Source organism: Gobius niger, assembly GCF_951799975.1.
Source record: "Gobius niger genome assembly, chromosome: 11".
Lineage (NCBI taxonomy): Eukaryota > Metazoa > Chordata > Actinopteri > Gobiiformes > Gobiidae > Gobius > Gobius niger.
In genome coordinates, this window is record NC_136862.1 from 11,533,414 (window position 1) to 11,551,798 (window position 18,385).

At 40.6% G+C, this 18,385-nt stretch overlaps 1 protein-coding gene across 1 annotated transcript; it reads left to right on the forward strand.

Moving 5' to 3' along the window:
* Window positions 1-1,615: 1,615 nt before the first annotated feature.
* wnt11 (wingless-type MMTV integration site family, member 11) lies at window positions 1,616-8,331 on the forward strand. The gene is made up of 5 exons (XM_079566569.1): window positions 1,616-1,802; window positions 4,002-4,246; window positions 5,039-5,316; window positions 5,420-5,712; window positions 7,520-8,331. Exons 1-5 carry the CDS (start codon window positions 1,720-1,722, stop codon window positions 7,692-7,694), a joined length of 1,074 nt encoding a protein of 357 aa, XP_079422695.1. The 5' UTR covers window positions 1,616-1,719; the 3' UTR covers window positions 7,695-8,331.
* Window positions 8,332-18,385: the final 10,054 nt, after the last annotated feature.

The window sequence follows — 18,385 nt, forward strand, 5'->3', positions numbered from 1 at the left end:
CAGTCTCTGCCTCTCTCTTGGAAACGCGCACCATGCGTACCTGTGCGGACGTACTCTACCTCCCCACGCTGGATTTTACTCGCGCGTCTGGCTGATACCGAAACAGACAACACCCTGAAAGGATACTCACTCCGCTCACGTTTCATTGACCCCTGCGCGCATTTATTCCACTGTGAAAGAACGACGGGGAAGGTAAGGGGCAAACTTCTTTCTTTCTTTTTTTTTTTGGTGCTTTTACGCACAATGGAGCTGCGAGATGCGAGCTTCAAAGCCAATGTGTGACAACTATTTCACAGCAGAAATCTTTAGCACAATGTTGATTGACTTAAAAATGGACTATTCCTGTTTAAAACGTGAATTCAACTCGCAAACTAGATCCCTTTTTTGTTGTACGCTTGTCTCTAGTGATTTTTTTTGTTTGTTTGTTATAATAGGCCCAAAGTATCCTGGGAGAATATAGTTTTATCAGCGTTTCAGTGATACCTTCAGCGCAGTTGAATGTCCATTGTGCGCCCCCGCGGGACAATTCAGGCTTGACATCGGCCAGTGCTGGAGCGCGAGGCTATCAGTGTTTTATCTTCACGGGAAACAGGAGCCGCTTTTTCAGGCCACTTCGGGTCGGTGTAAATTTGAACAATTAAGCTCCTTGTGCCCCACTTCAGACTTGGTCAAACAACAGTCAAAAGAAAAGGGTAATAAAACACCGGGGTAACTCGAACAGCTTAGTTTGAGTTATCATCATTCCCCATTTAGTTTTTTTTCCTTTCTTTTTTTTTTTTAAATGCCCCTCTCACTCCGTAATCCCGCACACCTGCAAAAGCCTGAGTTTCAGTAAGCTCATTAAAATAATTCATAGGACTGACTTGACACTGTTTGCGCGCGCCTCGGCCAATCAGCAAAAGAGCAGAGAACTGGCTCTTCCATCATCTTGCTGATCCACAACTTAAATCCCTATGATGCTTTGAGATAACCTGTAATCGCTCTGTAGGCTGTATTACTTTGTCACTACAAGAGTAACTTGTGGTGATGAGCTCTCACTGAAATCCCATTGAGAATTAGGCCTTTTCGTGCTTGTTTTAGGCAAATATCGCGGATTTAAACGGAAAAGGAACATGAATTAATAATACTGAAAGTGTGAGCGTACTTAAAGTTGTGTGTAGCCCGTTGTTCACATCAGAAACAAATAAAATAAGTTTAGTCGTTATCAGCAACATCATAAAATCTGTGGCGTCAGCTTCAATTGTCTATGGGCACGGCGTAAAAAGTGTTACGGGAAGCTATTATCTGAAATAAAAGTGTTTTTTAAATGCAAGTTTTGAAGTGTGGTGGGTCCTGAGATAGGCCTAGCACTAAAGAAAGATAGTTGGCTGTTCTAGCTCAGATGAATGACAAAAACATGTGATCATTTAATCTTTCTGCTAGACCGGTCTAGATAATTATGGATGATAGGTATGGAAAAAAGGTAGCAGTATCTGTGAATCAAGTAAAGCCAAAGTACTAGTATCGGGGTAAAAAAGCTCTAAGATTCAGACATATTTCTCTAAAAAGAAATCACTCATTTGTAAGCCTACACTTCAGAGCCTTACATTGGTGTCCTTTGTTGTCTTTCAGGGCTATTTGTGCAATGAGGAGTGACTTCTGAAGCTATAACCCCACTGCGCTCCTTCGCCCCATATCCTCCGTGAACTCCAGTGTGAAGCCCCGCCACTCTCCCTCACCATGCGGAGCTGCTCACATGTCCTGCGTTTTGGCGTGTTCACCGCCCTGTTGGTATCTCAGCTCTGCTCGGGCATCAAATGGCTGTAAGTACTGTCCTTTTCACGCCTTTTCTGGGTTTCCTGCTCGCATGTTGTTGTTGTTTTTCTTGGGGAGTGGGAGTGGGGCGGTGGGGGGGGGCTGACGTCATACAGATAAAAACGATATGGTGAGCGTTGGCTTTGTGTTTCTGTATTTTATGGAGTGGTGGGTCCCGGGGCAGCTTTGAATCGGGCCCCCAGCATTCCTGCGGATGATCAAGGAGAGATTGTGTCGACTGTGAGGGAATGGACTATAAGTCGCGTTTATGTGACACTGAAACATTTTTAAGAGTTTAATGTTGAAGTAGTAGGCCAGAAGTCTTAGCATTCAGTGTTTCAGCTTTAACGTCTTCAGTTTGACGTCTTTTGTTTCAGCAGGGGTTGTTGTTTAATGTTATTTGTTGAAAAAGGCAAAATCACTGTTCGTTGACAAGATTGAACTGTGGGCTGAAAACAAAAACAGTGTTTTCGAACTTTTCACCACGTACCTCACAAAATTTAACCTAGCTTTGATCAGACTTAGGTCAAGATCAAATCAGGGCTAAACCGGGTCCGAAAAGGGTCTAAAATAGATCTAAACTGGACATGTGTAAATAGGTTTGTAAACCATGTCTAAACTAGTTAAACACCTAACTTAAGCATGAGTAAAATGATCTCTAAAAAGAAGATTGAAGAAAATATAAAGTTGTTGAGAGCCAGAAACAATAAGGCTAAACGTGGATCTTCTCTTTCGTTGGTTTTCTCAAAGACAGTGAACCTGCTCCATAAAGCCGTGTCCAATTGAAATGATAACATTACATTTGTGAACGCTGCCTACTGTACTGCACTATATGGACAGCTCTGCGTTAGCAACATCTGCTTCAACTGACAAAGACACGCTGCATATTTTATCATGTCTTCAGTGCAGCCTCTCGAGCCTCATCAAAATAAAGGAGTAAGATATAAATAAGATAGACACCTGGAGGGAGCAGTCGCAGTCACGTCGTCCTGATTATAAGTCAAAACGGAGCTAAAGACGGCACATATATATATATTGTCGAAACACGTGTTAGTCATACGTTTTTTTACTGGCGACATAAACCATCGATTGCACACACATTTCGGGAAGAATAGGAAATTCTCAGGTTATTTCTGTATCTGCAACGTGTTACTGTTTATTGCGCTGGAAAACTTTTTCATATTTCAAAAACGCTCGTGGTTAGCTGCAAATTTGTTTTTACAGCTATTTTCAATTCTGGTGTTTTAGTAACGTCCTTGACAACCTTGTGCCCGGGCCTAAACACAAGTATAAGTCATTTTGAGAGTAAATAATGTGACGTGGTACAGTCACAGTGGGCAGGCTGGGAGTGGGGATGGCATGTCCTAAATCCAATGGTGAGCTCCAACAGTGTTGATGATGCACAGCAGAACAATGTGAAACAGATGCAGCTGTAAACACCTGCGAGTGCGGGATTACAGCGTGCCCAGTGGAGTCACAGCTTATCACTGGGCACAGAGAGGTGGCCCCTCGGCACTAATGCAAAACAGGCCACGAAGCAGGCGGCCAGGGTTTCTCACGGACTCATAGACGGCCAGAATGGTCGCCTGTTGCTTTCCCTTAAAATTCACCATAAACGTAAAACCTAAAACAAACATTTTGGCCAAAAATTATGTCCAACCCAGGCAGTAAAAGTTAAACTTTTATTTTTGCTTAACATACTGTGAGGTCGCGTCTATATTTTACATGTATCTGTTCATTTTGGCAGAAAGAGCACATTTTCCTCTATGATTTAACTTAAGATGCCAAACAGGTGTCAGCTTTGCTTTATGTACCTACAGCTGACTTTTGTTTGGGATTTCTCCCTGAGAAGACGTTTCTGCTTTGTGTTTAATGTAAAAGCATGGCCGCCCAATAGCGCTGATTTTTTGTTTTTAAATTGTGATCTGACTTTCGTGTAAGGTAAAGGCCGAAGTACTTTATTGCGCCCATGGGGAGATTTGACTTCTGCATTTGTCCTGTCCTTCAATGCTGTTGTGGCAATCTGTCAGCAGTGGGGACCACAGTGTAGCGTCTGGGGACCCACCATAACACCTCAGGATAGGTTTGTGGTCAGGAGTAAATGAATTTCACACAGAAAAGTCCACACCCGTCTGGGAATCAAGCCTGAGACCTTCTTGTTGTCAGGGAGTTTTATCTCTAATGCATGTTCGATTGTCTCCTTGCAGAGCACTGTCACATGCTCCTACATCTCTACACGTCAACCAGACTCAGCACTGCAAACTGCTGCCAGGCATGGTGTCTTCTCAAGCCCAGCTGTGCCGCAGCAACCTGGAGCTCATGCAGACCATTATCCAGGCAGCTCGTGAAGTCAAGAAAACCTGTCAGAAGACATTCGCTGACATGCGCTGGAACTGCTCGTCAATTGACATCCCGGCAGATGCACCCAAGTACCGACCGGATCTGGACAGAGGTACGGTCTGAAAGAAGCTCAATAGTTCTGTATCCTTGATTTAAGTCAGTGTTTTTGACATTGAATAACCACCCTCAAACCAAGGTCATTAGGCCTGTCACCTTCACAGCAGAGTTCAAAACTAATACGAGAAGTAGTAGTTGGCAGCGCTAAATGAAGTACTGGCTTTTCTTTTGTTTATGTTAACATGGCAGCTGTCTGAGAACAAAACCATGCTCATTTCATAATGTATTATTCTTCATATACTGCGTCAACTTTAGCTTAGCCAGTGAAAATAGTCCAGCTGTTTATCCTGTCTGGCCTCACATGCCTTCATTGGACAGCCACGAGGAGAACTACCTTCCTCAGCATGATGAACATTATCCCCATTTACCTTTAACTGTGGGACCAGGACACAACCTGGCTACACATCTGTTATGTGGTGCTTCAGTCAGACTCAGATGTTTCAAAGTCCCAGACCTTGAAACAAGCCGGAGATGTGGGTAGAAGGGTTCTGTAGAGCCATTTACCAAATGAACAGTCTGCTCGGAGCAGGAAATGGTTCATCTCTGTGCAGGAATGGCTTTGATCTGAACAACCCACGGTCAGACATGATTTGGTCCCTGTGCTGTAGTCTTTAACATATGTGTTTTTATTTAACATATGTGTATGAAAATCACTTCTAATTACGTCACCATTGAGTTTACATTATGGCATGACCAGGGACGCATTTTTCTAAAAAACATATTTTGAATGAGTCAGTTGCCAATGCTTTACACACGCCTAATAGTTCTATCTTATTGTTTTGTCCAGGAACGAGAGAATCGGCCTTCGTGTACGCTCTGTCTGCTGCCACCATAAGCCATACCATAGCGCGGGCATGTACTTCAGGAGACCTGCGCCTCTGCTCATGTGGGCCCATACCTGCAGAGATCCCGGAGCCGGGCTATCGCTGGGGCGGCTGTGCAGACAACCTGCACTACGGCCTTGTCATGGGCTCTAAGTTCTCTGACGCTCCCATGAAGATGAAGAGGCCAGGCTCCCACGCCAACAAACTCATGCACCTGCACAACAGCGAAGTTGGAAGAAGGGTAATTGTTATTTTACTTTATAAAGCATTACAAATGTTTTTAAACTCTAGATGCAATAGAAAGTGCACAGCATACACCTAATCATGATTCATTTATCCTAAAGGCCTTAAGGGATGCGCTGGTGATGAAGTGTAAATGCCACGGCGTGTCCGGCTCGTGCTCCATCAGAACCTGCTGGCGAGGCCTGCAGGACCTGAGGGAAATCGCCATGGACCTAAAGACCAAGTATCTGTCAGCCACCAAAGTGGTCCCCAGGCCCGTGGGCACTCGCAAACAGCTGGTGCCCAAAGACATCGACATTCGGCCGGTGAGGGAAAACGAGCTGGTCTATCTGCAGAGCTCGCCAGACTTCTGCACCAAGAACGATAAGCAAGGATCTGTCGGCACTCAGGACAGGTAAGAGCCTCTCAAGCCGCATGCAAATAGAGAGTAAAAAAAGACTGTTTCTGATGACAAACAGGAAGTGAGGATGTTGACTTTCCTGGTGGCACCGTTTGGTGAGCACGCACCTTGATAACAGACGGCTGCCTGTGAGAGAGCTGTATCTGCGCCTTGTCTGAGCATGTGTCACCGAAAAGGCCACGTTCCCAAGTCCTTGTCCCACTATCAGAGAAAAGTGACTAATGGAGCTATACTTAGGGTGAAGTGCACTTCAGCTGACACAAATGGGGAAATGGTTAATGGCCCCCATTAGATAAAGCAGTGCTTACTGTTTAGCCGCATTGTTCGAGTTTAGACAGTGCCATGCCACGTGTTTGTGTGGAGAATGTGCTGTGGAGTCTGTTTGTCTCTGGGCCTGACTCATGATCGCACAAACTAATCTAAAAAATGTTTGCCAATGGAAAACTTCATCCTGCAAATTTTCCCATTATCTCGGCCCGACTTTTATCGCCCGCATTGAACCAGCGGGTGGTTAGACATCTTTTATAATTGAACTGTTTCATGATTGAACCAAAAAGAATGTGTGATTAAACAAATAAATCAATAACTTTGGTTGAAGAAGGGCAAAGTGGAAATGCAAATAGTCTCATGACTACACATAACAGATTACTGAGACGTGCACTGTGTCATCGCCACTCACTCGGCCAATGGCTCCAGTCTACAGCCGATAACAGTGCCACTGCATTGCCAAGTCACGAGACCGTCAGTTTGATGTGTCATTACCCAGTGTTTGATGAAGATATGCTACAATGGGATCTGTGTTCAGCAGGACTACTTTGGCGGTAAAACCTCACATTAATGAAGTTTGCTAAAATACTTTTCCCAATATATTATAATTATTAGAACATTACAAATGTTGCAGCCTGCACTTTTCCAGATACTGATGTCCCCATTAGCTGTGGTCACTGTTTTACTAGCCCATAAACCCAAATAGAGCTTGGTTTCCTCATTCTTTCAATCAAATCTAATTCATTTAAATCCCAGAATCTGGGACAGTGACTTTTGCAGCTGTGGGTAATGTATAAAGTGTGACTGCTGATTTTAAAAGTAAAGGGGGCATTATTGAGGAGTGTGCGTTCATCTTAAATTACATTACACTGCAGATGGGAAAAGCAGGATATTCAGGCCTCTTCCCTCGCTCCATTTACAGCAGTAATACAAGGGAATCTTGTTCCTGACATAACACAACTTTGTGGGCTTTCTCTGCAAGTCCCAGCTCCCACCGATGTAATAAACCTGTCTCGCACTCTAAATGAGTCCTGTCCATCCCCCCCCTTCACTCCCACAGCAGCCTTCAGCTCAATGTCTTTCTCACCATGCCGCTCTTTAACACTTCGCCTTCATAAAACAATGCAATTATGTGCAGAGGGCAAACTAAAGAGGCTGAGGCCGGCCCGACTTATTCAGGCTGATTTACAACAGGCCATTTTCCTCTCATTCAACAGGGCTTAAGGCTCTCAGCACCACAGCTCAGGACAGACAGAGAAAAATGTTTGGAAGGAGGACACACAAAAGGCTGAGGCCAACAGGTCAGGCACTTTTAAGACCATTGTGGCCACTTCAGGGGCTGTGAGATTGTACACACAGACTAAATGTTATGGAATGAGGCAATAAACCTAATTGTCTCAGGCCAAGTTTTTTAGCTTTCTCAGCTGCCACCACTGGGGAAAACTGTTTAGTGTAGATTATATACTGCTTTTATTTTGGTTTTGACAATTCAGACTAAAACATAACTTTTCCCTTTTTGTTTGTGTTTATTTAGGCAGTGCAACAAGACGTCCGTGGGGAGTGACAGCTGTGACCTGATGTGCTGTGGTCGTGGCTATAACCCCTACACAGAGAAGCTGGTGGAGCGCTGCCACTGCAAGTACCACTGGTGCTGCTACGTCACCTGTAAGAAGTGTGAGCGCATCGTGGAGAGATATGTGTGCAAATGAGCGGGCTCACGGCGCCACAGATGAACCAAAGCACTACAATACAACAAGGCTTACTTCCAGCTTTAGCATGTCTATCTCAACATGAGCTGGTTTCTTGTGCCAGTGTCATTTTTGTATCAGTCTCCAAACTCTATCGCTTCACAAGCCGGGACGCTGGAATGTGGGACAGTGCTAGTGAGTTTTGTGAAGACCGTCCTCTTGGGTATTTTTTTCTTTCTAAAAACAAGTCCCAAACAGGGACACACCAACTATTTTATTCTATTTTTAATAAAAGAAAAGTTATTGGATTTCATGCTGGAGAAGAGGACTGTGTAAGCGTCATTTCATGGAAAAGGATTCAGATGGATCCACATGGTACTTTTTTCAAGGTACTACAAATATTTCCTCCAAGACAATGAACAATGGAGGACAAGGAGAACACAAAGGGAATTTTTCTTAAATCACAAAGCTATTTGTGGTTGGTATTTTGGACATTTGAACAGATCTTCTGGGCCATACCCACACTCCTGTGGACTATGCGAAGAATGAAAGACGTTGTGACATGCTGCATTATATCTCTGATGTCTGAATCCAGAGTTCAAAATATATTATATTTTTAGAGCATATGAACTTGTGGATTTTGTAAACCACTTCTGTGTGGATGTACATACTGTTATTTTGTATACTGAAATAAAGAAAGAAGTATTTATAAAATAAATCTTTAATATCTTTATACATTTTGGTTTTCTTATTTTCCTTTTCAATTGAATAAACAATGCAACCCTAAATTTAACTCCTAAACTTTAAAATCAATAATAAATTATTATTATGATGATTATGATGATGATGATGATTATGATGATGATGATGATGATGATTATTATTATTATTATTATTATTATTATTATTATTATTATTATTATTATTATTATTATTATTATTATTATTATTATTATTATTATTATTATATGCGGATAAACATACAGAGCTTATGATCATTTGAAAAGCTATAGTATAATATTTGCTGAAATATTCCACATATTCATAAATGGGAGACAAGTGTGGATTTTGACAGGGGTTATCAACTCCTGTCAAAATCACAGCCTAAAAAACAGATGTTCAATGCTCAGGAAACGAAATAAAGAACTTACTACTGGACATTTATTCCCCTTAGTCTGGAGTAGTTTGTCATGATTTTGTACTGACAGAAATAGCGGTGGAAGATGTCAGCTCTCACTGTGAGCTCACATGACACTTAGCAGCACCAGCCTGCTCCACTCCACTTGACCCGACTGTGTGCGCACTCTCCAAGTGCCAAAACAAAGGTTCACAACACAATCACAAGGCTCTGGCGAAGCACTGTGTATACTGAGAACAACCCGGCCTTCCTCTTCATTTTCACCTAATATGTTTGATTTTGAAACAGAATGACCTGAGATCTAATCCCTTTGAGACTCAGCTCAGTAAAAGTCTGCCGCACAGTCTGTGGACATTGTGGGGCAGCCAGCAACCAAAAAGCCAAACTAACAAAGTGCTGTTGGGGGTAGGGGTACACACGGTGCAGGTGAGTGGGGGTCTACCACTCAAGGACCCCTTTTCAGCCCCTGGCATTCCGCGGCCGGGCAGTTGAAGAGAATAGCAACAATCCCTCAACGCCGTCTCATGTCCCGGCACCAACGTGAAGACAGTGCCGTTGATAGAGGACACACACATGCGCTCGCCAGACTAGAATAGAGTCGGCTAAACGCTGACAGGAAGAGCGTTTGAACTCCTGACCTCTCTTAAGATGGTGTCAAGGTCCATGACATGTTTCTAAAACTCTGCTTATCTCTGTCGATTTTCCTCAGGAATCCAGTAGGTTGCTAAGCAAATATTTACACTGCATTGAGAAACATTCTGGTCGTACATCAATGCTGCTTCGGACTATCGTGGCTTATGCAGCAAGCCGGGCGTTAGGCTAATTTCATCACACCTCAAGATTAGATTAGCCTCTTCTTTATTTTCTGAGACGCTTAAACCTAGCCAACTGAGCTTACAGGCAACCAGTGTTATCATTTTACCGTGCAAGTATTCAAATGACCTTAGAGTAACCCCTTTGTAAATGCTGGACTGGGTTTATACAAGTACAGGCGGCTCATCTCAGCCAAAGCTATATCTCTGTATACTAAAAAGGTTCTCACCTCAACTGGTTGTTTTGACTCTCACCTCAAGAGGCTTTGTCAGCAACTAATAATCTTTTAGAAGCAATTTGGACTTACACTGATCAAGTAGGAAGATGTTTACCTTGGTATTGGTTCTTCACCTCCCTGTTAAACAGCGCAGTCTGCCGCTAAAAGTTTATTAGCTGATGTATCGCTGCTGATCTCCATGGTAACGCAGGCACCATACGTTTGTTTAGTGATGATATCTTCACTCTACTTCCAGGTCCAACTGAGCTTTAGTCGTATTCACTATCATGGGATGTTTTTGATTTTAAGCTGCTGTAGAGCCGACTACAAGGCCCTTTCTAAACATTTGATCGCACAGAAATAGTGCCTTTACTACAGATTTTCATTAGTAATGGTTTTCTAACATTAATTGTCAAATTATTTTTTCCATACACAATGAGTCCTATTTTAAATATAAAAATATATTTATTTTGCCTGGAGAAATGCTGAGCTATATTATAATAATTAGGTATAAAACAAGTTTTTGGCCTTTTATCTGTTGTTATTTCAGTAGGAGATAAAGTTGTGTATTTTGCTGGACCCGGAAGTAGCTTAATATTGTGTGTGATGTCACACTTAACAGATGTATAGTACTAGGGGATAGTAAACTTTCTTCTAATCCTATACAATATATACAATATATCAACTTTCCATGGACTTAAATTAGTCTGAAACTGATCGATATCTATCTCTAAAAGTCTGAAATTACAAAATTAAACCAAATAACCTTTTTGGCCAGTGACACTTGACCTGTAAACTAATCCCAGTTGCTAATCATTCAATAGCATTTTAGTCAAAATTGTTTTCTATGCTTTAAGATGTCACTGCATTTGGTGCAGTACCCCGTGGTTGCAGTAATTTCTGTTGCCTCCCTGTGACAGAAAAAAAAAAGACATATAGACGAGTAGTAAATACCTCTGCGATTTCAGTTCAGGTTCAGTTTGACATAATTTGCATTGTGGCAATGGTGGCATTTTTGTCAAGTGACTCACAACCTTTTTTTCTTGCATGACTAAGACCTTTCTAAAGTCTTGTATTGCACTGATGAATATCATGTGCATTGGCTTTGAGGACAAAAACTTGAAGAATGTGTTGGGCTTCCGGTCGTTCAAGTCTATTGTGTCCTGGCAGAGACTAAACTAAAGCAAAGACAACAAAAATCGTAACTAACTCCCATTGAAGTTTTTAGTGCACCCTTCGAAGTATCTAACCGTCTCTTCATAGCCGGCGTGACCTCTGGCTCTGTGGGAATTACCTAATAATAGAGAAAGGACAGAAGACTTTAATGGACAGCAGTGAAAATATGGGAGGTTAATGTCGGCCAAACAATATAACGCCAATTGCCTTTGTGTGGCCGGCGCGCTAGATAACTAGCAGTGAATGAGCAGGACAAAGAATTCGGCTGCAGTGGTAAAGCCTTTCGAAAGTACTGACCCGTACTGTAAATGCACTTTTGTGGGCCCGGTCGCCCACCACACCCCTCCCTGCAGCTTTAAACGTCGACGCTCGGCCCGGGAGTATGTGCTGGTGAAGGCCGTTTTCTGTTTTGCTGCGTGTCTGTATTCCAGTGGGTGTGATAGGAATAGAAACTTGTTGAACTAATTGGCCATATTGTAATCTCTTTGGACATCCTGAATGAAGCTCAGAAACTTAAGAGATGACAACAGAACATTTCTATTTCGACGAGGTTTTATATGTACTAGAAAATTAGACATTATTTGACCTCCCTTTCCCCTGGTTTGTCATTTTGTTATGCTATTATTAGGGGTGGACCGAGACACAAATTCCACCAGACGAGATTTTTACATAACTTGTAATAGTAAAAAATAGATGAAATATTTCCTTTTACTGAACAGTTTAACGGAATTTAAATAAATAATCTTTCTTTTTTAAATACAAAACTAAATATTATGTAAAGGTTGGTGACAACTACGGATTAAATATTCCTTTAACCCCTTAAACCCCCGCCTGAACCGAGTTTTACCCCAATCTAAACTGGAGCCCGATTTGAAAGCTAAGACTCAAACTCATTAAAGCTTCTTCCTTGGTTTTGTTATTACGTTTTAGTTGTTTTTGTTGCGTTTTTATGTTTTCATTGCTTTCTTGTTAAATTTTTTGCCATATTTTTGTTACTTTTTGTCACTTTTTTTGGGCCATATTTCTATCAAGTTTTTGTCACGTTTTAATTGTGTTTTTGTCACATTTTTGTCACGATTTCGGTGCTTTTATGTTGCGTTTTGGCCACATTTTGTTTCAGTGAACAAGTAACCGTGATGATCATAAGGAGGAACGAGCTTAGATTAGTTTTGCAGGTCTAAGCTTTCAAATGAGACTCTGTAGAAAATGCACTTGGTTAAGGCAGGGGTTAAGAGGTTAAGTACCTTTACACAGTGATTATATTGGATGCAGCCCAGTAAAATTAAAAAAAATATCCACAATATTAATCTACTCAGGGCTGAAAAATCTTGTGGCTTTTAAATCTCGCAAGATCTTGTGGCTCAAAATCTTGGCCTATCCGTGCTTAGCCTTGAAATAAAGAAAATGCCTTCTTTCAATGTCACTCGGGTTTTTGAACCAACTATATTCACAACACTGTCACTTCTCTTATGCAAAACACATGATTAATTAATTCTTAGGCCACCACCGGTCTCTGATCCAACAAAGTAATCATTAGGAAAAACATGAAGTCTATTTTGGAAATAGACGACAGAAACTAGTCCTTTAAACGTATTCTTTTTATTCTATTTCATGGTCTCAAACATGAAACTTGATCCAAACTAAGTCTCAGCTTGAAGCGTGTCTGTGAATGCTAATGCAATTGTCAATAATTTAATACAGACACCAAGTTGGACAGTAATTCGACAGTGCAGATTTCAAAACCTCCAGCTGGACAAATAGCGAAAAACTCTCTTTAATAATTCAACCAATTTCCCCAGACTAAGTTGTGTTTAAAGTCTTCTAAAATATGATAAGTTTGGTGTTTGCGTTTGCCATGTGTGAATCATGGAGAGACTTATCTTGGTGGGATTTGTCGAGCGTCCAAACAAGTAGAAACGCTCAGGAGTACATAAATTCAAGCTTTATGCCAAATAGTTTGGGATAACGTGATTTGGTTCACTCTCAGACGACACTCTCCAAATGCCGCAGCAGATAAATGTAGCAGGCCCAGTCTCAACACACAGTGAATCAGACCTCCGTCACGCAGTATAAACTATCTGTGCAGGGACAAATCAATGAGAATCAAAGAAAGCTAAGTACTCTGGGAAAAGTAAACAGCGCGGCCAAGGAGTCAACAAAATGTCTCACGAAGAGCTACCATAAGTGAGGGGGGTTAAAGAGGCTACAGCGGCACATCCTTATTCACACCAAGATCAATAAAACGCCGCCATATTTGCCAAGTGTCTAGCTTTGTACAATCATGCAAATTGGCCAGTCGGCTCAGGAGAAAATTCAGACTTCAGACATACTAGGCTCGATTTACATGATGGGTGAGGTAGAAGGTATTTGCTTTGAGACAGTATATTTTTCCAACTTTTTTTTTAACAAACCCCTTCTGTAGAACAAAATAGCTTCTGCATGAATTCACATTTTACAAGTTTCTTTTGAGATATTGTTACACATGTTTGATTACATATATTCAAAATAGCACAAATTCCGGAGTCAAAGTACTTAAACAAAACAGTGAACTAGAATAAAAGGACAAAAACAAAGTGTAAAATTGACGTAGAGAGGACTTCTGCCACTCTGAGTCTGAGTCAGCGTATTTGTTGTGTGGAGTGCCTCAAGGTTCCGTTTTGGGTCCTGTCTTATTTGGTTGCTGTATTGATCCCTTTGGGAAAGGTCATCCAAAGGTTTACCCTTACCAAAAAGAAGTACATTCAAGTATACTAAAACTATCTGAGGAAATGTGTGTCATCATAAAGTATGAACTTGTGTGCAGTAAGGATTAACTATAAATAATAACTAATGGATACAATTATCTTTATTTCTTTTCACACTAAACTAAGAGTATAAAAGGTCACTTGAACTTTCAAAGACAAGGTATACTCAAAGTGTACCAGAAGTAGACTAAAATGAAACTTAGAAGACTACTTAAAAGTTACTTATGAGTACTTTGAAGTATACTACAAGTGGGCCAATTTAGGAGTATACTTGTAAGTAAACTATAAGTACACTTGGGATAATATACTTAAGTATACTTAACATTATGTACTTTAAGTATACTTCTTTTTGGTAAGGGTAGTGATGTTTCTTTCCACCTACAGGCATTTGCTGATGATATCCAGCTTTATTGAACCTTTAAGCCGTCTGAGATTCGTAAGCTAAACAATGACAATAACTCTCTACAGACAAAACAGAAACAGTGGTTATTTCTCCTGCTGCTTCCGCCCTTTTTGCGCTCAATTGACTCTGTTGACTCCTTAAAAAGCAAACTTAGGCTTTCAATTAGCTGCTCTTGGGCTGCTGTGGTTTTGTGTTCTCTTAGCCTTTTATATTGTGTGTAATTTCTGATTTTGTGTTTTGTTTTGTGAAGCACTTTGTGGCTTTTTGCCCGTGAAATGTGCTATATAAATAAATGTTACTTGCTTATTTACTTACACTTACAGACTATCACTTTTAATGCACAGCGGATTTATGTTTTAATGGGTGCATCATGCCTCAAAAAAAAACATGTGTCTTTACAGTGAGCAGGCTCTCCTCAGACCGAACTCAGAGCAGGACACCACCAAGTCATCCCCATGGACATGTCACTGCTTTGCATTGACTTCAAATGCATCAGGCCCTCTCCTAAGTTATCGCAAATTGCAAAACAGTATTATCAGAGTCCAGCTGATCACTAGGAGCCTGTTTGGTATCGCTGCCGTATCTGTTTAGGTTCAGAGTTTTCCAAAAGTTTAGTTTATCTCGTGACGTAGCAACATAACCGGGAATGTTTTGTGTGGCTTTGAACAAAAATGTAAAAATGTCAAAGTAACCAAATAATTCCTCGAAGGAGCAGGAAACTGTCCACCTTCGCCTGTCTGTAACCTTTGCTCGGCTTTTCCCTAAACGGACGCTAAGCGCTGGAGTGTGTGGGAGAGCGGGTGATGAAAAACATTCCTACAGCCAGCAGCGCTCAGATCTACAGTGATGGCCTGATAACGGCAGATCCCACACAACACTCACAGCCTCCAGTCGATCCCTTAAGTGTTTTATCACCCAACATGAGGCCTTTTTAACCGGCTAATACACCCATAAAACAGTCAGGCGTCTCGTGCTGCCAACTTTATCAACGGGAAACGGATGCACTGCTTTCTTTTTAGGGAGCATTTGGTCACATTTTATAAGAACTACACATTTGTCTAGCACTGTTCTATACTTTAAAGCCTTATACCTGATTTTTTCCCCCATTTCAAACAATGGAAGAAGAAACCACTGAATTTAAATGTTTGTTGTGGTCCAAACTCATTCCTAATTTTCCAACATATTAGTTGCGTCCCAATTCTTCACAGGGTTGTGTTTATATGGCCACATTTCACAACTTGCAGTGTCACTTTTCAGGGTTAATTTCACAAAAATGTAAGAAAAGTAGCTTTCAAGTTCAGGAAATTGATACAAATGCTTCATTATTAGATGTGTTTTCCCCACAAATGTCTGACTTTACAATAAACTAAAGGAAGACAAAATATATCTAATTACATAACTAGATAAAAAATGAGGTATAATTCCTTTAAGGAATCATCAAACCATTAACAAAGCATTTGTAATAATTTGCTTTCCTTAGAAAGAAGAAAGGATCTTCTGTTTTGTTTGCAGACCCAGACAAGGAAGACCTTATAAGAACTTATTAAACCAGAGACTGCTGTTCTCCTGTCTCCATATTTCCTGTAGATCTTAGTGGATATTATCAAGTTCACTAGAACACTACGGTTTACTGCTGTTTTTTTTTTTTTTTAATAAAAAAAACGTTTTTTTACGTGAAGGATGCCTGTTTCATGTTTCAATATTCTAACTTTAATCAAATAAACAAATTATAATCAAATGATAAGATGTCATCCTGTCATAGATAAATGTTAGTGTGTGAACCCTTCAGAATAGTGGCCTCTCTGCTCTGTATCTCTTTGTCCAGGTTAGGCACAAGAAAGGTTCAGGTCAGGACAAGTGTTGGGGCCAGTTGTCATATAGGCTCTAAACATAATCATGATCTGACCAATAAAATTGATATGTTTGTTATGATTGACAAAGAAATACTAACGTTTTGTAATAATGAATAACACAACATGTTTTAAAATGATTTACAAAGACACCATAGTGCGCAGTTACTTTTTAAGGCATTTTGAGAACAAAGAAGTGAGATTGATAACTTCACAGCGCATGTTGATATCTTTATTCATCTGTCAAGGCAAGATAAACAAATCAAATCATTCACCGTGTCCTGAAGTACACTGTGGTTATATACATTCAGCCAGGTTAATTTTAACAGCCCAATAAAACATTTTTATTTCTCTTAACTGCGCAAGACGTTGCAGTGAGACAGAAATTTATTAGATATCTGTTGATTTGTAGATTTGTTTCCGCCGCTGCCTGTGCAGCCCTTTGTCTCGTCGTGCAGCGGTGCGCTTGAAAAACGGCCGTGTTTGTCATACGGTGATGTATTTAAAACACATGCGGATTGTGTTTATTTCCAGCAAATATTCTGCTTTCAACGTGACAAAAGCGCTTTAAATCAAGCCGTTTATGCCTTGGGAGCCGTGATTAGCGTAACACCAGAACATGAGGACAAGCCGAGGCCTGAAAGTCATCCCCCCTGGTACAACAGTTGGCACACTAATAGAAGAGCCCATATGAGCTCAGTACACACTCAAATCCCCATTTGATCTGGTCAGAGGCCGCTGTTCTCTTAAGTTTCCCAAGTGAGCGACTGAAGTATTACATCTCCCCCCCCCCCCCTTTCTGCTGCAACTCAAGCGCATCACAATAAATCAATCTCCGGGGCAGGGCAAATCTTCCAACTAAAGTTTTCATGTAAAAGGCTGTATTTCATGGACGAAAAAAAAAAAGCCAAATGGCTGCGAGGAGAGATCCGACTTTACGCATTTGTCGTTGTTCCATTTTGAGTTATAGGGGGTCATTTTGAGTGGTAGCCAGTTTTACCCCAAGCCCCCTTTTTCTTTAACTGCTTCCATATTTCCAGGCTGAATGAGGTAATACAATTTATTTGGCAAACGCCCGAGTGGGGAGGGCAGCCAGCAAGCCCATTACATGTGATTAGCACTGTTTGCACTGGTTTGTAAAAAAAAGTTTTTGATTGGTGATCCGCCTGTGGGAAAAGACAACGTTTTTACTTAGGAGAGCCCCATTGGAAACTACGCACCGCCATCAATCACAAATAACCTGCTACTGAAAGGGGAGCAGGTGCCCGAATGTGTGATGCTAGAAAAAATACAATGAAAAAAGCAAAAAAAAAGTGACTTGGCAGGAGATGAGAAGCGATAATTTTACTGTCAAAAAACGTCAAAGATTCTCCGGGTGTCGGAGCTGAATGAAGATGATTTGGACATGTTAATAGGGGTGTAATATATATGTGTGTGTGCTGTCAAAACACTGCAGAAGTTGTGGAAATAAGCTGTCAGTTTGAGTTATTCAATCTACTGTTTGGTATCTTTACAAGAAAAATGTAGGAAAGGGGATTCTTCAATCAAATGTAATATAAATATAGAAAGAAATCGATATAGGGCTGGTTCAATGTCAGTACTTAAACAATATTTGGTTTACAATACTTTATTTGATACCTTTACTGAAATATTTGTCATCTAGAACAATAAAGCAGAACAATAATGTTCATTCATCCCATAAAAGACTATTTCTTTTACATGTGTGTAATCTATTTGAGCTGAAACAAACACGTAGCTTTAATGCAGTACCTGAACACACCAGGCATCAAACTTGGTAAATAAAGAAACCTTTTTTTTTTCTCTGTACCTGTTTTCGATATATACCAATAGTACTTTTTTTTATCTATAACATACTAGTATTGTATTGTTTAACGATACCCAGCAGTCCTAGAGAAAAAAGAAAAATGAAAATGCTGATCTTGTACGGTGTTTAGATTAAAACAATTTACCTATTTAAAAGCTTAAAAAATAGCAACAAAAACAAGGATGAAAACACGACACAAAAAGCGACAAAAAAAGCAATGAAAAAGCAACAAAAACCGACAAAAACATGGACAAAAAGACACAAAAACACGACAAAAACGCTTAAGAAAATGTGGACAAAAACGTGGTGACAACGTGACAAAACAGTTCTTAGCTTTCAAATGATGCGTTACACTGTTACTCTCCAGTTCAGAAGCTTTTAGATTTGGGTAAAGCCAAACTTGGAGAAAATTACTTGGTTAAGGCAGAGGTTCAGAGGTTAAATGTTTGTGTTGCTTTTTCAATAATTCAGGGTGATTATTGCTGTTGGCTCTATTTTTGTGAGTAAAAAAAAAAACGTTTTTGTCCTTCTATATATTGTTAAAGC